We start from the raw sequence: 20706 nt of genomic DNA, 5'->3' as shown, positions 1-20706 counted from the left end.
CCTCATACTGGTGCTTAATCTTTGTCAGCATCCACATCAGTTGGTGGGGGGCTGGGGGGAAATCCCTTTCCATTTCTAATTGATACAGCAATGTCCTTTGTACAAAGTTTAAAAGTATAAACTCTTCTGAAAAGTAAACCTCTCTCCTGCCCCCTTCCTGGTCATCCTGTTCCCTTCTGAAGGACATCTACCATTTCTTAATTTCTGAGAGAGGTCACAGGGATCTTACATCACTTTATATGCTGCTATCCTTCCCTCCCTCCCTCTCTCTCCCTCCCTCCTTCCCTTCCTTCCTTCCTTCCTTCCTTCCTTCCTTCCTTCCTTCCGATTTTGCAGTAATAGGATTTGAACTCAGGGTCTGCACTCGCTAAGCAAGCCATGCCCCTAGTCCCTTTTGCTTTTAGTTTGTTTTTCAGATAAGGTCTTTCGGTTTTGCCTGGGCTGGTCGTAGACCTCTATCATCCTTCTGTCTTCACTGCCCAAGTATCTGGAATTATAGACCTGTACTACCACACCTGATATAATTTCTAAACAGTAAATCTTGAAGTTATATCTACTCCAATTCACATAGCACTTTCTCAGTCTTTTATTTTTTTGAAACAGAGTTTTCATTGTTCATTGTCCAGATATATAACAGTTTTAAAAACTCAGAATGGCTGCACGCTGATGGCTCTCGCCTGTAATCCTAGCTACTCAGGAGGCTGAGATCTGGGGATCACGGTTCAAAGCCAGCCCAGGCAGGAAAGTCTGTGAGACTCTTATCTCCAATAAACCACTAGAAAACCGGAAGTGGTGCTGTGGCTCAAGCAGTAGAGCGCTTGCCTTGAGCTGAAGAGCACAGGGACAGCGCCCAAGCCGAGTTCAAGCCACATGACTCACCAAAAAAACAAAACAAAACAAAACTCAGAATGTCTCTGGGTACAGGGGCTATCTCCAGCCTTTGCTACTTGTAAACATTACTGTGTGGCCTATCTCCATGAGCCTCTTCACATCAGACAATGTGCACATATGCTGTAGAAGAAATTCTTAGCAGTGAAGGGACATGAGCTCTTAGACTTCTCGTAGTTATTGCTGAGTTGTGGAGATGTCACTGTCCTTGGCACAGCAGGAGAGGACCTCCACAAAGTCCTCATGGTCTCTGAAGTGTGCGGCCTGGTGTCTTCACTGGGGACCTAAGAAGGTTGACTCTGGGCCAGCTCTCCTGTCAGAGCCATTGTTCTCTAGGCTTTCTGAGGCTCACACAAGTCCAGGATTGTCTCCATACAACAGCGACTGGGGCTCCAGGGCTTTTCTGTCCCCTCTGGAGTCAGGGCTTGAAAACGAGGCTCCTTTGCGTCAATCCTGCCACTGTGACAAAAGTCAGGGATGGTAGCACAGGCCACAATCACGTGATTAGCATCTGGAGTTGCCCTGGAAGAAACCAGAAAAATAGAGATGCCCAGTGATGATTTTTCGGTTAAACGTTTCTATAGTATTTTAATAAAGACAGAACAGATAAGACTACATCTCTGACAAAAACCCACTAATGTGCCCCAATCCCTAATGTACACTGGTGCGTCATTGTGTCTGTGTGTTCTGTGGCTGCCCTGTTGGGGTTGACCATTTCTACCAGTTCTGGCTGGGGCTGCCAGGGCCGATGTCTAGTCTTCCCTGCTCTTCCCTGCGTAGAGCTTGTATTCTAGAGGCGAAGGCCCTAGTCCACACTAAACATAGGCAGGTTGGATCTAGAAATGGCTTAGGCCTACTTGGTGGTTTGACACTTCGTGGGTATTGAATAAACATTTAGGAAAAATAAGGATGAGAGGATGGGTGAAGGTCACTCATGTGGTGCTTTTTTTTCTTGGTGCTGGTACTAGGATTTGAACTCAGAGCCTTTCACTCTCACTCAGCTTTCTCACTCACAGCTGGCACTCTACTACTTGAGCCATGCCTCCAATCTGGCTTTTTGCTAGTTAATTAAGAGACTCGTGGATTTGTTTGCACGGGGTTGGGTTTGAACTGAGATCCTCAGACGTCAGCCTTCTGAATAACAGCGATTATAGGTATGAGCCACTAGCATCCAGATTATGAAGCATAATTTCTGAGAAGAATTCTGAGACCATCAGATGTTCCCTGCTAGCCCCTTGGAGCCTGACATTCTGGGGGAAATGCTCCAGCTACACAGATCTGTTCTGCTCTGACCTAGATACCCATCATTTATCTTTATGAACACCTACTACTGCCAGTTATAGTTCTAAGCACTGGGATATATAGCAGTCAGAAATCAGGCCTTCATGAGATTTATATCCTGGAAAAATAGAAGGGGCAATACACAAGGAATCCGTTAACTATCTGCACTTCTAATGTCTATTTGAAAGGTCTTGGAGGATCTTGGAGGATGGTGATAATTGCTGAGGAGGTGAAGCAGGGAAGGGAGAGGGGAAAAGGGAAGAGCTTATACTTTTTAGAGGTAATAGCTGAAGAAAGACCTGAAGGAAGAAGGCAGGATTGCATACAGGGGGAGAGGATTCTAAGGAGAGGAAGAAATAAGTACAAAGGACCTGAGGTAGGCATTTCTGTATGTCTGTTTTCTCTCTTGAACTGTATCACAAGAGACTTAGAGGTAGCAATAGTGTTTTATTTATCTTTAGAAATAATTTTGATTCCTTTTCACTAGATAGCTTTTGGTACCTTTTGAATTTTGTATCGCTTGTAGATATCTTAAAAGTAAAACAATTTAAATTGAATGTATGTTCCAGAAGAGGTATGTGCATCGTGGAGTGGAACACATAGTAGGAATCAGTCATTATTCACTTTCTATGAAGTTAATATTGATAAGGGAAGATATCCTTAGGAGAGGATCAAAAAGGCTCAATAGCTACATGCATATGATCATATAAAATGATGTTTATTGAAATGAACTCCAAGAAATGAAAACAAGGTTTTTATTTTCCTCTTTGTGCTTATTTAATTTTAATTTTATTGTCAAGGTAATGTATATAGGGTTACAATTACATAAGGTAGCGAATACATTTCTTGTTGAACTTGTTACCCCCTCCCTCACTTTACATCAGTGTTTTTTATTTCTGCAGCTTTTGCCTTGTATGTAAGTTTATCTGATTTGGGGAGTGGAAGGGGAGACAGAAATGATGGGACAAAAGGCGAACTCATTCAGCAATGAGACTCTGTTGAAAATGAACTATGCAATTTGTGGGGGAAGAAGGTCAGGAGGGAAAAAACAGGAATATAATGAGGGAAGAGGTGACACTGTTCAACAAGAAATATACTCATTACCTGTACATCACCTTTACAAAAAGTAAAGTAAAATAAAAAATCTGGACAATAAAAAATAAGTAGGTAAAACACAGTCCAGTTTATTTTTGAGGTGATTACTAATCCTGCAGATCCTTCTACCATTCAAAGCCATGTACCAGTGGCTCATGCTTGTAATCCTACCTACTCAGAAGGCAGAGATCTGAGGACGATGGTTCAAAGCCAGTCTGAGCAGGAAAGACTGTGAGCCTCTTATCTCCAATATACTGCCAAAAAGCCAGAAGTAGAGCTGTGGCTCAAGTAGTAGAGGGCTAGCCTTAAACAAAAGATCTGCTTATTGTCATCTGAGGGCCCATATGTTCCTTTTCAGACCAATTTTAAGTACCCACAAGATGGGCCTCAAGTTTCATATGAGATGACCGTACTTGTCACTTTTCTTATTAGGTTCTGGGGAGCCCTTTAAAGACCCCTTAACAAGAGAAGTCAAATTTGTGAGTTGAGTTTTTACTTTTTCTATTGGTAGGAAATACTTTCCAAGGAAAATGGGAAGATTTCTACCTGAGCTCCTCAGTTTGGAGCACTGAGGCTGAATCACATGACAAGCAATTATTGAAAGAATCGAGTCCTCTTGTTAGCTGGCTCACTGTCTGCCTCTCCTGGCCCTCCACACTTGGCCCTGGGCTCCTGCATGCAGGAGATTGCACAACACTCAGCCACCCCTGAGAAAACACTTTGGCTTCCTGACCAGCCGAAGAGCATTTTGTAGGGCATATCTAATTTCATAGCTGTAGACAAATCGTGAGGAAGAAAGGAAAACAATGGTGAACAGTTTTGAATAGCAAAGTCGAAATCTCTGTTTTTTGGTAGGTTCTTAGTCATTAAAAGGCATTTCTTTTTGAGTTCTAACCAATTTAGGTGGTGAGTCTTTTTTCTGCAGAGCCAAGGGACAAAGGCAACTCATAGCCTAGAAAAGAGACAGATGGGAAGGGAAAGACAGAAGGACGAGGGTAAGCTAGTTAGGAAATAGAAGCTGAAGTTTTCTGTGGTGCTTGGAAACACTGTAAAGGTTGTTGGGCAGTAGGTGGGTGAGTGGAGTGTGAGAAGTATTAGAGAGGGAGTAGTTAGGTTGCTTTTATAGGCAGTGAATTCTTTTTTTATCTGTTTTGCATCTTACTATATTGTCCAGGTCTTGAATGCCTCAAGTGATCCTTTTGCCTCATGCTCCCAAGTTGCTGGGACTTCAAGTGTATACCATCATACCCAGCTTCCTATAAGCAGTTAAGAATATCATATGGGGTGATACCATCATACCCAGCTTCCTATAAGCAGTTAAGAATATCATAGGGGGGTGGGCCCAATTATACAGTGTATACCTACTATGTGTGAGGCCATGGCTTCTATCCAGCACTGCAGGAAAAAGAAAAGAGATAGTTGATAATAATAATAATAATAATAATAATAATAATAATAATAATAATAATAAATGCTGTCCCCATCTGGTTGAAGGTGATGTATTTCAAAATGTATGTGGTCTTGTTCCTATTGGATTGAGTACAAGGCATAAAAGAAAGTGAATTCATGCTCTTCAAAAGCTGTCTTAGAACAATAATTTATGTACTCTGTGACTGCAGGCACAGTAAGCCTTCAGTAAACGTTTGTGGTTGAAATGCTGCATGGATCCAAAGCAGGAATTTAAAAATCCACACACAATCCTTTTTCTCTCTAGTATTTGAAGTGTGCTATGTACAAAGGCCTTGCCTAGAGTAAACCTCTGGGATTTTTTTTTAAACTCTGGGCCTCATGCCTGATGTGCACACAATCTGGGATTTTTTTTCTCGAGTTTTCTTGCTCTTTGCTATGTCTGCTTAGTAGCCTTCTGCAAACCTCTAGTGTCCTTACCTCCTCTATCCTAACCAGCCCCTACTTCCCCTAGGATAGGGCCTCATTTCAACCAGTTGAAGATAAAGGGAGAGAGGGAGGATTTCTTTCTCCTTCTGGGAGGTTGATGAGTTCTATTCTCCCACATAAAAGCAATAGCTTGGACTGTGGGCTCTGCCCAGGGAGGTGTGGGCAACTTCAGTGAGCTTTTGGTTGCAGCTACTTTTGATGCAGGCTTAGGGCTCAGAGGGAATGAAGTCCTTGAAGTGACCTAAAGTTGTTAAGAGGAAAAAATATCATTCTGACCTCTTTGCTTGTGTTTTAAACTTGTGTTTTCTTTATCTAAAAGGACTTCTTTTATTTCTTAATTAAGCAATAGCCACATGGAACAAAATTTCTAAAGTTCAAAAGGGAAAACTCTCCCTCCCACTTCTCTTCCCAGCCTAGTAGATCCTAGAGGAAAGCAGTGTGGCAGTATCTACGTGCCCTGCACATGGTTTGCACATGTAGAAGCAGATATGCCTACAGCAGCCTACACACACATATGTGTATATGCATATGCACAAGGACACTCAACCCCCTCTTCACTTTTGCTACACAAAACAGCAGAGGAGTGTACATACTGTTCTGCTCATTGCTTTTTTTTTTTTTGACGCCTAACAATATGTCTTGGAGATCATTCCATTTCACGTAGTGAGATTTACTTCATCATGTATTCCAAACACACACAAAGCAACCCACATTATGATAATTTCTCTTTCCTCAAGACTTGGCAGTTGATTTTCATCCATTTTCCTCTTGCTGGTGAGTGACTTCTAGTCAGATTCTTTGAACTGCCTCCCAGATAAAAAAAATCTTAATAAGCATTAGTGCTTTTTGCCTGGAGGATAAGTAAACAACTTTATGTGATTGGGGCCTGCAAGCACAGTGGTGTTAATTTAAACCACATCCTGAGTGAGGTCCCTTAAGGTCATAAAGTGGGGACTCCAAGCATTGATCTGTCTTCTGAGGCTATGTTGTTTTTGGTGATTTTTTTTTTTCTTGTTCCAGCAACTAGAATGAACCGAAGTATTCCTGTGGAGGTTGATGAATCAGAACCATACCCAAGTCAGTTGCTGAAACCAATCCCAGAATATTCCCTCAAAGAGGAATCGGAACCACCTGCTCCAAATGCAAAGAACACACCACCCACCAGCCTGCCTGCACCCCAAGCCCTGCACTATGTTTCAGGAGACTTTTCTCAGGCTCACCCTCCTCTGAAACTTGCAAGCCACCAGTGGCCGGTGTCGCAGCAGGTCACCTGCCTGCGCACTAAAGTCCTGGAGGAGAGTGAAGACAGTTTCTTCAGAAGGCACCCAGACCCAGGCAGAGGTTTGTCAGTGGGCCCCTCTGCAGCCAGCCGGCCTGAGGCCGAGTCTGTGCTTGGAGCCCTTCCTGCAGAGCATCAGTTTTCTTTTATGGAAAAACATCATCGATGGCTGGGATCTCAGCTTTCAGCAGCTTCTCCTGACACTGGCCATGACTCAGAAAAATCAGACCAAAGTTTACCTAATGCTTTGGCGGACTCCTCGGGCCACAGCCGAGGGATGGTGCCACGGCCTCAGCCCCACAGAAACCCAGCAGATCCAGATCTGCCCACGGCAGACACGGGGTATGATTCTCAGCCCCAGGATGTCTTGGGCATCAAAAATCTGGAGAGACCCCTGCCCCTCACGTCCACATGTTACCCCCAAGACCTCCCCGGTCCTCTGAGGTCCAGGGAGTTCCCTCCGTTTGAACCTCAGAGATATCTAGCACGTGCACAGATGTTGCTGCCCAACCCCTCCCCACAGGCTCCGTGGAACTATCAGTACCACTGTCCCGGAAGACCAGATCACCAATTGCCATGTAAGTGATGGTTACTGCCTCTGAACAATCTGGGATGGGTGACCTATGAAACAAACACACCCCTTATGACCAGCCCTCATGTCAGAACACAGAGAGCAAGTTCTGTTTCTTACAGGGCTTTTTATGGGTGTCTGTATGTACAAGAGGCCTTTAAGAGAACACTTCTTTCTTAGCCCTAAGTCTGTCTGTCTTGGGGGACAAAACTTTAAGGACAAAACAGATTCTGCTGTCTGGATTAGGTGAACAGAAACCTTTCAAGAGCCAAGGAGATAACCCAAATGGTATCAAGTCAATTTATTTGTTTCTCTAATTCGTGGGCTTCTGGGTTCTTCCTTCTCTTTATGCTTCTTCTCCATCTTAGACTTGGCGGAGAAAATGGGGCCATGGATGCCACTGCATGGTGAGTGCCCAATCACAGGACGGGTGTGGTGGCAGATTCCCATAAGTATGACTCACTGAGAACTGAACCTTGGTTAAGGTCAGAGCTGCATTTGTTTCTCAGTGATTCCCAAGTTAAAGGGGAATCATTTGTGAATTTAACACCATAAAGCACTTTTTATGATTGTACTAGCTGCATGTATATCTAGTTACATTCCACGCTCAGTTGAAATATGCCAAATGCTACATTATATCTCTTTAGAGAGATTTACTAAGTTGTTATTAACCCAATCTCTATTTTTGGACATTTCAAACTATTTCCAGTTTCCTGATCCAATATGTAATGCTCATGACAAACATCGTGCACATGGGTTTTATCTATGTTTTGAACTCCCTGAGTAAATATGCAGAAGTGCAAATATTTAGTCAAAGGTTCTGTGAGACTAAGTCCCCAGGAGTTACCTTTATCTCCTGGCAGGAGAAAGCTTCACTATGATGGACAAAACAGGCAGAATCAAGCCCCATCATGAAAGATGAAACAGGCATCAATACAATAATCTTACTATAAGGAAAGTAGTTGTCCTGTTGAAATCCAGCCTTTAGAAATAAACATAGCTCCACAGGAAGGCTCCCTTAAGAGAAAGACACTCACAGCTGAAAATACTTTCCGCCATTAATACTTCAGGACCTGCTTTCTTTCTTTTAGCAGCTCACCTTCCCCTTGCCCTCTTATCATGGCCTCTGTGAAGGGTTGGAAGGGGGCTGTTTAGGATCCTAGGACAGGTGATAAAAGGCAGACAGGAGAGAACTTGGATAAGAGATGGGACTAATTTGCAGAAGATGTATGAACAGCCAAGATACATATGAAACCAAGCTCAACATCCCTAGTTTAAGAAATGCACAAAACTTAAAGATACATTTCCCATAATTAGGGGTGCAAAAATAAAGACCTCAGACAATATGTGGTATTGATGGGGTATTAGGACCACAAACACTTCTCATACATTGTGTGTGAAGGACGGGGGTGCTGGTACTGGGGATTGAACTCAGGACCTCAGTCTCTTGCTCGGCTTTATTTGCTCAAGGCTGGCACTCTATTACTTAAGTTGAGTTGTATCTCTACTTCCAGCTTTTAGTGGTTATTGGAGATAAGAGTCTCTGCAATTTGTCCACTAAAGCTGGCTTTGAATCTTGATCCTTAACCCTCAGCCTACAGAGTAGTGAGGATACATTGTTGGCAGGAGAGTGAATCAGTACTTTCTGGAAGGCAATTTTAACTATTTATCAAAATTTTATGTGGACTCCCTCTCTGGCCAGCAGTCTTGCCTATAATCTATCCTATAGAAATATTAAACCCATAAAATACATGAATAAGAATGTTTACTAAAGCATTGTTATAGTAAAGTAAAAGCACAAACAACTACACTGCTCATCAGTAAAGGAGATAGTAAGTGTAGATGGTCCCTTAGGACTTTTTGCCTTTAAGATAGTATAAAATCAATAGGCATTCTATGGAATGTGAGCCCAAGCCCCCAGTCAGCCATATAGGATCAGGATGGTAAGCAATCTACACCCTCTAGTGCACTGTTGCTAAGGTAATGATGTTGCATAGGTCAGGTGCATTAAATGCATTTTCCACTTCATATTTTCAATTGCAGTAGGCTTTATTGTGATGTAGCCCCATTGTAAGCTGAGAAACACTCATAATTTATGACTTATTTATACAATTGTCTGCTAGGTCCCTGTTGCATGCCATAAAATAGTATATACATTCTGACATAAAAAGGATTAAGTTGAAAAGCAAGATGTAGTGGTGTCATGTTGTAAGCAAAAAGCAAAAACAAATATACCAAAAAAACCCTATATACTGAGCTGGGCATTATAGCTCAGGCCTGTAATCCTAGGTGCTTAGGAGGTAGAGATCAGAAGGATTGAGCTTGGAGGCCAGTCTGGCTAAAAAGTTTTCAAGAATTCACTCAGTAAAACTCTCAGGGAAGTGTCATGTATTTTTCATCCCGGCTTCATGGGAATCATTAAGTAGAATTGTGGTCCGGGACAGCCGAGGTAAAATGTGAGACCCTATTAGAAAAATAAAAGCAGGACTAGAGAGGTATAGCTCCAATTGTAGAGTACTTTATGCAAGCACAAAGTTGTCCATTCAAACCCCAATTCTGCCAAATAAATAAAAAAAGGAAAGAAGGAAGGAAGGAAGAAATTTAAAAAGAAAAAAAATCCAGGTGATGGGTAGCTTGTGCCTACAAATCCTAGGTACTGAGAGAAGTCTGAAGTCTGGAGGACTGCAGTTTGAAGCCAGGCTGGGCAGAAAGTATTTGGGACTCCATCTCCAATTATCCAGCAAAAAGTCAAGCAGGAGGCATGCTGGTTCAAGTGGGATAGCACCAGCCCTGAGTAAACAAGCAAATGAGCTCATTGAACATGAAGCTCTGAATTCAAGATTTGGGACCTTAAAATGCTGTGTTGCTTATGTATACCTTAAAACGTTTAGAAGGGTTGCACCAAATGTTAACAATGATGAGGGCTGAAAGAAGGAATTACAAATTCCCTCTAACTATACTTCTGTTGAATTTTTATAGCAAACATTAATTCATTCTATACTTCAAAAAAATAAAAGTTGAAAAGAAAACAAGAACACATACAAGGTGAGATTGTCCTTATTCACCCTGCATGTGCCTTAAGCCTGGCCTCCAAGGGCATTTTATATCATCGCTGGGAATATGTCAAGGTGGCCCAGCACTTACAGCTTTTTGTAGGGCACTGAAATTCTAGAATATTAATGAGACACCTAGAAGCAAGGACTCTTAGGAAGGCTGTTCTCAGGACGAAATAAGGTAATGTATTAAAGGTACTTGGAAAAAGGCTGGATGCTAGTAAGCCTTCGATACTTTTAGTTATTATTGTTATTTTTAAATGGATCCTGCAGAGTGGGTGTCTGTTTCCAGCTCCCTCTTGCTGGCACAGATTTTAAGCATTCAGGGCAGGTGTAAGAATGCTTAGTTTCATGTCAGGGCTATAACTGCACTTAATTGCCAACAAAACCACTTCAAAAGAGCTGTTCACCTGAGGGATGCTTGTGCAGTTGGAAACCATGGCTACGTGATTCTATTTGGCCTTAGAAGAGTATTACTTCTTTGCCAGTTAACGAATATATAAATAAAAAATGATCACCATGCAAATGGCATATGTTAGCTTCTTGAAAGTTAAAGCACAAACGGTTACTGGTCATCCTTTTCATGAAAAAAAAAAAACCCTGACGGTTTTCAAAGTAGATGAAAATGAGAAATGGAATAGGCTCCTTACACCACGCCTGGAAAGAAATCTGCCTCTGTGGCTTCAGAACTCTCCCAATGAAGGTCACTAGAACAGAGTTCATGGCTGTGCAATCAAATGAAGCCCCCAATGCAAATATCCTGGGTAAAAAGAAGAAAGGAAGTCTAGTGAGCAGCTATTATATTGTAAAATCTTGTTCTCTCTACTAAGGAGAAGGAATAAAAAAAAAGAAAGAAAGAAAATGGTGGGTACAGACCTACAATTGCTCCTACAGTCTAAAAAGAACCAGAAAAAAGAAGTGACCATTTGCATGCTGGAATGCATATACAATTGAAGTAAAGAGGAAATAAACCAGATGCAAATAGAAGGAGTAGGAGATGAGGATAGGAGATGTGTGGCTGGAGCCACAGCTGCTTACAGCTGTCAAGTGTCTGTAAACAGTTTATGTTGGCCATTTTGCTTCCTGGCTAACCTGATTGTGTTTTCTCATGCTGTTTTTCTGACAACTTAAAAATCAGATTTTATTTTCTTTCTCATCGCTTTTTTTTAATACCATTCTTAATAAGGAAGAAAAATGTTGAAGGTTTTCACCAATAAATGGGAAACCTCATTTAGGGTTTGGTTTACAAATTCCAAGTGGTAAAAGCCCAGTAACATGAAGACAGTGCATGCAGGCCAAGAGTATCATAGGACCGACAAATCACAAGCAGCACCGGGCACTTACTTAGGATTGCACCAGACGTCCATTTTTGTTGTGTGAACTGAAGAGTTATGCTAAGGAATCCTTTGTCTATCACTTCACCCACCTTCCATCTCCTGTGGCAGGGGGAGTTTTAAGCAGTGATTCTCAGGGAAGTGGCTGCCAACTTCTTTGCTTTCCCTTCTTAACACACTAACTAGTGTGGGCTTGTGTTTAAATACAGACACCCACAGACACACAGGTTTTTCTGTCTTCCTCTTTCCATTTATTTTGAGCTGCCCAAGGAAACTGTATCCTCTTTATCTTTGTTCACCAAGTGCTAAGTAATAAAGGTTCTAGGAGGATTTATTGAATAAATAAAAAGAAAGCTGTTCTTTCCTTCCTGGGGAAAGGAAGAAAATTCTTAGCAATGGGAAGAGTCTTTGTGCTGTCTTGCCTTGAGAAAGCTATCTTTTAATTGTCTAGTAGAGAAGGAAAGATGAGAGCAAAATGAATTTAGAATCAGAACATGTCTGTTCATTTATCAATTTACTCAGAAATATTTGTGAGTTCTATGCTAGGCACTGTGTGTAAGTGATGAATTCAGCATTTATGGTTGTAGAGCTTACAGTCTATTGAGACAAGAAAGAGATAGAAACTGGCCCATGATAACCAGTTGCCGGTGGCTCACGCCTGTAATCTGAGCTACTCAGGAGACTGAGATCTGAGGACTGCAGTTCTCAATCAGCCTGGGCAGGAAAGTCTGTGAAACTTTTATGTCCAATTAACCACCAGAAAACTGGTAGAGTGCTAGCCTTGAGCAAAAGAGATCAGCACCCAGGCCCTGAGTTCAAGGTCCATGACCAATTACCCCCCCCCCAAAGAAATTACACATGCTGTAATGGAAATACTTGGGTCTTGGAATGATCATCAATAGGCAAGCTGGCCAAGATAGCCTTTTTTCATATTGTTGAGCTGAACCTAAAGGATGAGCCAATCAAGGGAGCAAGATGGCAGACAATGTTAAGGTATCAAAAGCAAGACAGTAGGGCAGCGTCAGATGATATGCCAGAAGATGAAGGATGCAAGGGCCATGTTGAGCAATTTGCATTTCATTCCAGTAAGACCATTTTAAGAAAACAAGAGAGGGGCTGGGAAGGTGGCTCATTGGTAAAGTGCTTACCTCACATGCATGAGGCCCTGGGATCAATTCCTCAGCACCACATAAGCAGAAAACGGCTCAAGTGGTAGAGCACTAGCCTTGAGCTGAAGAGCTGAGGGACAGCACCCAGGCCCAGAGTTCAGGCTCCATTACTGGCAAAACAAAAACAAAAACAAGCAAACAAAAAACAAGAGAATCAAACTCTATCATCCTCATTGAGGAACTTAAAACATCACCTGTCAGGTAGCAAGGGACCAATAAATGTTGCCATTATTAGACATAGTATCAATTTAAACAATCAGGGCTTGCTCATGATAGTGCAACACAATGATTAAAATTTGAGCAATAAAAATATAGTCATTCATCTAATAAGCATACTTTTTAATCAAGCAACTTTCCCAATAAATAGCCAAATTTCCATGTAAAACCAGTTGTTACATTCATAAATGGGAGAGCTCATGGTTTGGTTGAATCTCTGATATCAAGTATTTCTTTGTTTGAAGCAATGAAAGGACATCATAGAAGACTTTGTTGCCAGGTCCTAATTTTAAAAATCAATGAAGCAGATCATTTTCATCTGCCCATATAAACTGGTATAACTTTTTTGTACCACAGTTGGCCATTTTAGAAATGAAAGTTACAGCTAATCAAACACTTAGCCCACATGCCTTAGTGATTTTAATAGCATGATTTGTTGCTATGAGACAAAACATGTTGTGCGGGAAATAATCTGTTGGAAATCATATGACCTTGATTCAAAGGCTTTTGATTAACAGCACTAACATCCGCTTTCTGGAAAAGAAACAAACCTTATGATTAGACCTTGGTAGTCCTTTTAAAGCAAATAAAATGTTATTAGTCACTCAAAATGGATATGGAAGCAGAAATGGCTCCAAAGATTAAAAACTCCACTTGAGTTCACTTGGAATCCCACTCTTGGAAAAACTTTCAGGGCTACTGGCAGTTTCTCTTCTTGGACATTGCCTTCTTCCTGCTTTTGGAGAAAGATACTGATAAAAAAAGAAAGAAAGAAAAGGAAGAAAGAAAGAAGTGAAAATGAGAAAGAGGGAGAGAGGAAGAGAAGGAGGGAAGTTAGGAAGGAAGGAAGGAAGAAAGAAATGAAAGACACGAAGGAAGGAAGGAAAGAACAAAGGAAGGAACGAGGGAAAGGATAGCAAGTGAGACATAGACAGTCTAGGAGACCTGAAACCTAACAAGCATACTATGTCATTGGAAATGGCTTCTGCTCTGCATATAAGTCAGCTTTGTAGCCACTCAGACTTCATTCATTTTGCCAGTGTGACCATAATATAGTTGATGACATCATGGCAAACAGATATGGTCCCTACTTCTGCAGAGCTTACATTCTACTATGGAAAGTGGACAAGAAGCTGAAACATAAATTACACCCTAAGAGTAACATAGAAAATAAAAAGATAATGAGAGAACGTGGCTGGGTGAAGAGGTAGGATTCTTTGAACAAATGATTAGAAATTGGTCTGTTAGGATGTAAGACAAAAACATTCTGAGAAGATGGTAAACTAGGGTCCAGAGGTGAGGACCAGATAGATGTTCAAATGAACCTAAGGCTTGGTGAGCCACCGAGTGTGTCCTAGGATATGAGATCAAGGGCAGGGACCTTGCTCCTACAAGATGGAGTTGTAGCTACAGTGTGGCCCACTCATGAAAGACTGAACTGATAACAGGGCAGACCTCTTATCTGGTGATTGATATAGTGGCACTCTAGCTATTCGGACTGGTCCTATTGCATGAACCTCCCACTGACAGTCTGTCTCCTGCCAGGCTCACCAATTTTAGAGCTACCCTGCAAGTCCTGGTTTCCTTGACAGCCTACTTGGCTATATCCCAGCGCCTCTGGGATAAGCCTGGGCAAATCTCTCTCTTCCTCCCTCTCCTTAAACTCCTCCCACTTGCCACAACCCAGGCCTAAGCAATAACATGCCAGGTCAGAACCAGGAGACAACTTGGATTAGAAGGACAGGGTTACTTTTGTCAGAAAAAGCCTGCCAAGGAAGGACCCAGCTGATGCCAGGGTCAAAAGAGACAATAGGCTGACTTCAGGGAATAGGCATGAGAGATTGGCTGAGGCTTATTGCCAGGGCCATCCAACTGAGTTTCCCTGTATGCAGAGTGTGGGCACCTGAGACAACCCCACCAGTGAGCATGTGTATTATTAGTCTTTGGTTCTACTCTGGAAGATGTCATTCCTCTGCATTTTCCTTTCAAAGTCACATTCTTAGTCACATTGTCACCATCCCCATCTGTTTCCTATCCACTCTATCTATTGTTTCCTTGCTTCCTTTTTTCTTTATTTCATGGTGCATCTCTGCATGAGTCCTATTTACATAGCCTACTTCCATGACAGGCAGTCTTGAAAGAATGAAGAACACAAAAACAAAAACAAACCCATAACCACATCAACAAAAGAACCCCAAAGCTCCTTCTTATCCTTATCCCTGGATTATCGTACCTCTTACCTAGGTATAGGTGGCAGTGCTTGGAGTCACAAGGAAAGGCTTAAGGTCCATTGTGTAGGTCCATGCAGTTGGCTATCTCCGGTCTCCTTTGGGCCTAGGTAAGTTCCTCTAGGCCCTCCTCTCACCTGTATCATGCTCTCTGTGTTCCTCCTCTGAGCTTCTCTTCGGTTCTCTCACCTGAACAGTCAAGGTGCCCTTGTTACCTTGTGACCCTGCTCCTCCCAGGCCTGGCTGGGGCCAACTCACTCCCAGGTTACAGATTCACATCAGTCCTTGCCAGCCTTGGCTTTACTCCAATTCCTGCTTTCTTCAAATTGCCACGATTCCAAGTACACATAGGCTTTAGAAAGGCACCAGGGAAGTTGAGAGTGTTGCCAACTGGTAGGATATTTCACGGTTGGATTATCCTAAGTATCCTATTAAAACAGGGGGCTGAATATGGTGGCTCATGCTTGTAATCCTAGCTACTCAGAAAAGGAGATGGAGAAGATAGTTTAAGGCCAATTTGGACCAAAAAATAGTAAGCCCCCCATCTTAATAACAACAAAATACAGGCATGGTGGTACAAGCCTGTGATCCTAGATGCTTGGAAGATATAAATAGGAGGACTGTGGTCCAGGTTGGCCCAGGCAAAGAAAAAAGCAATCTAATTACAGCTAGGACACCAATGACGGAGGCCTATAATCCTAGCTACTCAATAGGCTGAGTAGTTCAAAGCCAATCCACACAGGAAAATCTGTGAGATTAACCACAAAAAGCCAGAAGTAGAGCTGTGGCTCAAGTGGTAGGCTTGAGCACAAAAGCTCAGGGACAGCACCCAGGCCTAGAGTTCAAGCCCCAAGACTAGCAAAAAGAAAAAAAAGCAATACATATTATGTATAATATAATAAATATAATAGATATAATATTATGTAGAATAGGTATAATATTGTATATTATATAATATACTGTAACATATAATATCTATTATGTATAATATATGTTTATAAGTATATATATACATATATATATATATATATAACTAACAGAGTGCTCCAAATTGTAGAGTACTAAGATGAAGCTCTAACTTCAAACTCTAATACCACAAAACACCCTTGAGCTGAAGAGCTGAGGGATAGCACCCAGGCCCAAAGTTCAGGCCCCACGACTGGACCCAAAAAAAAAAATTAAGTTTTTGAAAGCTTTTTGACATTTCTAATTAGAATACCAAGCTCATTCTTTCTGCGGCTTTTGTTTAGAAAACAAAGTGAGTCAGTTTCATGCACACTAGTAGTACAGCACATATCATGAAGTTGCCTCAGTTACCATCAAGACAAAAATTTCACTGAGCTTACTACTTCTCCTTTCACACAAACGAGCTGGAATCCATCGTCCCTGTTCACCTTGTTGTCTTTATCTACAGATGGCCACCACTACCCTCGGGCAGCCTACCAGCAGGTGATCCAACCAGTTGTGCCTGGGCAGCCCCTACCTGGAGCAATTGTGAGGGGCTTGCACCCTGTGCAGAAAGTCATCCTCAATTATCCCAACCTCCAGGACGATGAAGAGAGGCCTGCACAAAGAGACTGCTCCTTTCCAAGATTCCCAAGGTATCAGTAAGTGTGACTTCACACATTTCTGAGAAAGAATTATGCAGTGCCACTAAGGTATATTAAAATTCCCTAAAGGTTTGCTTCCTAGGTCAATGGAAGTCACACTGTGGAATATCCAGCATAAATGTTTCAGCTCAGATGAAATGGAAGATGGCTGACAAGGATCTGTTTATTAAGTCTGACATAACTAGTCAAATTGTTTTCAAAGAAAAGTTCTCAAAATGTTCTCTAAGTTACATCCCCTTCTTTGACTTTCAGATCAACTGAACTTTTACTCCAAAAATAGATTTTGACTATGACCAATTCCCAATTTTAGTGAATTATTTTTCATATTCCAAATTTGCATTCTTGTTCAAACCTGTTTCTTCCTTTAATTCCCAACAGAACTTGAAAATAAGCTGTTTTTTTTTTTTAAATAAAAACATTCACACATGGTAGGTGTCTATCCTTGAAAAGTATTTCTGGTTTTTTGTGACATTAGCTATCTAATTCTCTGTATTATTGTGATTTGCTACAACAAAATAGCTGGAGCTGTGTGCATTTAATCAGCCCACGGTTCTGTTTAGTCTCTGGTGAGACCCCTTGGCTGTATGACATTATGGTGGGTGGAATCACAGTGTGAGTGAGTGAGAGGAAAGACTATGTAGCAAGCCACAGAAAAAACCAAGGAGGAGCTAGGCTTGCTTTTGCATTTTATTTTTATTTCTGTTTTGCTATGTTGCCCTGGCTGGTCTTGAACTCACAATTCTCCTGATTCAGGAGGATTATAGCCATGTACATCTTATCCAGTTTTTTAGACTTGTTCTTTTTTTCTGACAGAAACTTCCTTTAGTTATAATTAGAATCATCTTTCATGAAGACTGTGGAAACTTGTTCTTTTTAAAAAATATATTAGTTTGTACATATTAGTTTCACAAGGGGGAAGTTTCACACATACATATACTATATCTTCATCAACCCTATCCTCTATATCATTCTCCCTTATACCCCTCTTCACTTCTTAGAAACAATTTTCAACAGGTTTCATTGCTCTGTCATAATACATGCGAACAACTTTCAACCTATTCATCCTCATTCACCTTTATTCTTTTTGTTAGCCCAACCCTTTCCTGTTGGTGCTTCCCCCAACCAAGACTGTTTGACTTTCTGGTCATTCATATTTTAAGTGTGTATTTATTACACCAAAGGATTTCACCACAGCATTCTAGCCATGCATATATTTTACTCAAGACTAACCCTCTCTATTTCCTTTGCCTGCTCAACAGCATTTAGTCTTGCTCTTTTATAACAACTTTCTCATCTGAGTCAACTAGAGTCCCATAAGAGTCCTTACCAGGACAGCACTCTCCATGAACTCCTCAAAGGTTCCACAGCACTTCCCATCACAATACTGCAGACCCAACAGAGCAACCTTTAGGGGATGGGCCCAAAGTATACCCCTCTGGCATGTTTGCCTTACTGCCCTGTTTTGACGCATTCAAGTTTTCTTTTCTCTTAATTTACAGGCCTAAAATACACAGGACTCATGTAAATGAGTCTTTCTAAGTAATGACAAAATTGGAAAGAAAGTAGATGAGTTATTTACTCTTGCTCAAGTACAACTTTCATATGCCATTCAAAACTATATTCTGTCCTTATAAAACAGAATGAAGTACAAAGATCCAATTAAAGTGGATTTTTCAGAAATATAGAAATTGTCAATTAGCTCAAAAATTTTATTTTTAAAAAAAGGCCATTTTATCAACAATGACAAACAAGGGGCATGCCTGATCTCCCATTTATGGAAAATCCGCCAACTCTTTCTTTTCTTTCTACACAGAACCCTCATTTTCTAGAAGGAAAACACAGTCTAAATAGTGGGATTAAGTAAAATGTGAATTTCTAACAGGATAATGACTCTTGTGGAAAAAAATACTAAAATTCTAAGAAAATAATAAAACAAGAATTTTTATGAAATAAGTCTGGTGTTACAGGAATCAATGGTTTAAATGAGTTTTTATTTTGAAATAATTTAATATTTACAGAAGAATTAGTACAGAACAATTGCTTTTTGTTAACATCAATTTAAGCCTGTTGTGGTATCCTTGATTTGTTTTATCATTTTAGGATAATGAAAACTGAGTTGGGGTAAAGAAGTAAATTTGGAACAGAACCTAAATACAGAAAGTTTACCTCACCATCATTTCCATAATATTTTACAAAAATCAGGCCTAGACCCACAGGTTTGTAATCAAAACATTAAAAATTTTTATAATACAAACTAATTTCAAGCCAGGAGCCCGTGGCTCACGCCTGTAATCCTAGCTACTCAGGAGGCTGAGATCTAGGGATCACGGTTCAAAGCCTGCCCAGGCAGGAAAAGTCTGAGAGACTCTTATCTCCAATAAATCACTCGGAAAACCAGAAGTGGAGCTGTGGCTCTAGTGGTAGAGCACTAGTCTTGAGCTGAAGAGCTGAGGGACAGCACCCAGGTCCAGAGTTCAAGCCTCACAACCGACAAAAAATAATGATAATAATAATAATAATAATTTCAAACATACAACACACATTTTTGTTCCTACTACCCCAATTTCATGTTCACCTATTGTCACATTTACTTCCATTAAGAAAAAAATAGGTACAGTTTTAGCCTCTTTACCATGTAGGAGTGTCACAGAACACAGTTCTAGCTATTTTAAACAGAAAAGATTTCAAATAGGGAATTGGATGTTTACAGAATTGTGAAGAAACTGCAGAAGCTAACTTGTGGCTGGGCTTCAGGGAATAATCTGGGAGCATCCCCACAGAATAGGACCCCTGGAGGAGCTTGCCTCCTCTGGCACTCAGGAATGTGAGAATCAGAAAGCCCGACCCCACTTGCAGTGGTTGATGCAGCTGGTAGATCCATTCTGTGCCTGCCTGATCTGCTGGCAAAGGCAGCTGTCCATCCCTGCCCTTGACATATGGGAAGCTAGTCATGGGACACTGAGGGGCTTCTGAGGAAAGGTCAACACCTCGTGACTACTTGCCATAGAAATCACAGACATGGAGGAACTGGATCTCCATTTCCTTCTGCCTTCCAGATCTACGTGAGTGCATCTGATTATTCACCCCAGCAAAATGCTCCTGGGACTATCTGGCAAACAAAATGCTTACAAAGATGCCATACCATATTATTCCTCATCACAGTGTGGTAAAAGCAGCCTTAATGGTTCTTCAAATAAGATCTTCATTCATATATTAACAACATAAACACTTTTAAACTTGCATGTTTTTAAAATCTTTTGCTGCATAATTCAATACCTATAATGAGTCAAAAGCCATGTCTTTTTAATTTGGATAAATGCCTTTTACACCAAATTCCTTTGTCACCCATCATTACCCTTTTGTTTGGTGGATGGCATTGTATGCTCTGTACATAGGACTTACTTTCCCAATCAGACAGTCTTTAAACAGAGAAATCAAATCCTGTTTCCCTTTCAACCCCTAGCACAGGTCTTACATATGGCAACCAGCTGAAGTACGTATTGATGGAAACACTACCCAGCTCTTCTCTTCTCTGTCTCAGATAAGAAATAGAGGTAGACAGGGGAGAGAGAGTACACTGATCTCTTTCCAGTTCTTAAAGACTTTCTGTCCTTCCAGGTTTGCCTTTGTAAAAAAAAAAAAAAAAAGCTAAATAAAAATTGACTATAGATGCATTTCTTCGCAGGGACCAGTTCTATCACTTGGCACCCAGTGGAACTGGAGCTCCTCAGGAGTCCTTGGCATGTCCTGTAGAGCTGAGACCCAGCAATCCACTGGCTCATTCCCCAGTTGCTGTGCCTAGACCCCCTAGTCACCCTCCAATCAGAGGAACTCTGAAAACAAGCAATTTGCCAGAAGAATTACGTAAGTTGTTCACAATGTGGGCTCCTCCTTCTTGTCAGGTCTGTGTTTTGAGAAGAGTTCTTGGTCACTCTTCAATAATCTCAGATATTCCTACTATACTCAGTGAAATAAATTTTATTGATTTTTTGCTTATTGCTGGAAAAGTAACCGGCATTTCATGTGGATGTTTTTAGTGATTCTGATACCACAAGTAATGCTCACAAACTGCTTACCAGGAGCTTT

General features: G+C 41.2%; 1 protein-coding gene and 1 long non-coding RNA gene across 5 annotated transcripts in view; one reads left to right on the top strand and one right to left on the bottom strand.

Moving 5' to 3' along the window:
- Positions 1-20706, top strand: part of Traf3ip2 (TRAF3 interacting protein 2) — a 43094-nt gene that overhangs the window by 8375 nt on the left and 14013 nt on the right. The window contains exons 2-4 of one of the 3 annotated variants that reach the window (XM_070024758.1): positions 6188-7017; positions 16425-16617; positions 20306-20484. In XM_070024758.1, coding sequence (XP_069880859.1) covers positions 6189-7017; positions 16425-16617; positions 20306-20484 — 1201 coding nt within the window. In that variant the 5' untranslated portion in view covers position 6188. Of the gene's footprint in view, positions 1-6180; positions 7018-16424; positions 16618-20305; positions 20485-20706 lie in introns of all 3 variants that reach the window. The other 2 variants (XM_070024757.1, XM_070024759.1) reach the window with 2 other exon arrangements.
- On the bottom strand, positions 296-15278 carry LOC138828670 (uncharacterized). Of its 2 annotated transcripts, XR_011372298.1 has the most exons (5): positions 15023-15278; positions 13334-13518; positions 12546-12676; positions 4630-4659; positions 296-1410 (listed from the first exon to the last, which is right to left on the bottom strand). It is a non-coding gene; the product is annotated as an uncharacterized lncRNA (long non-coding RNA). The 2 variants fall into 2 exon arrangements; XR_011372299.1 differs by lacking the exon at positions 13334-13518.

Source organism: Dipodomys merriami, unplaced genomic scaffold (assembly GCF_024711535.1).
Source record: "Dipodomys merriami isolate MVZ:Mamm:240054 unplaced genomic scaffold, mDipMer1.0.p SCAF_160, whole genome shotgun sequence".
Taxonomy (NCBI): Eukaryota; Metazoa; Chordata; class Mammalia; order Rodentia; family Heteromyidae; genus Dipodomys; species Dipodomys merriami.
Note: the sequence above shows the minus strand (reverse complement) of the source record. Positions and strands in the feature narration are given on the sequence as shown.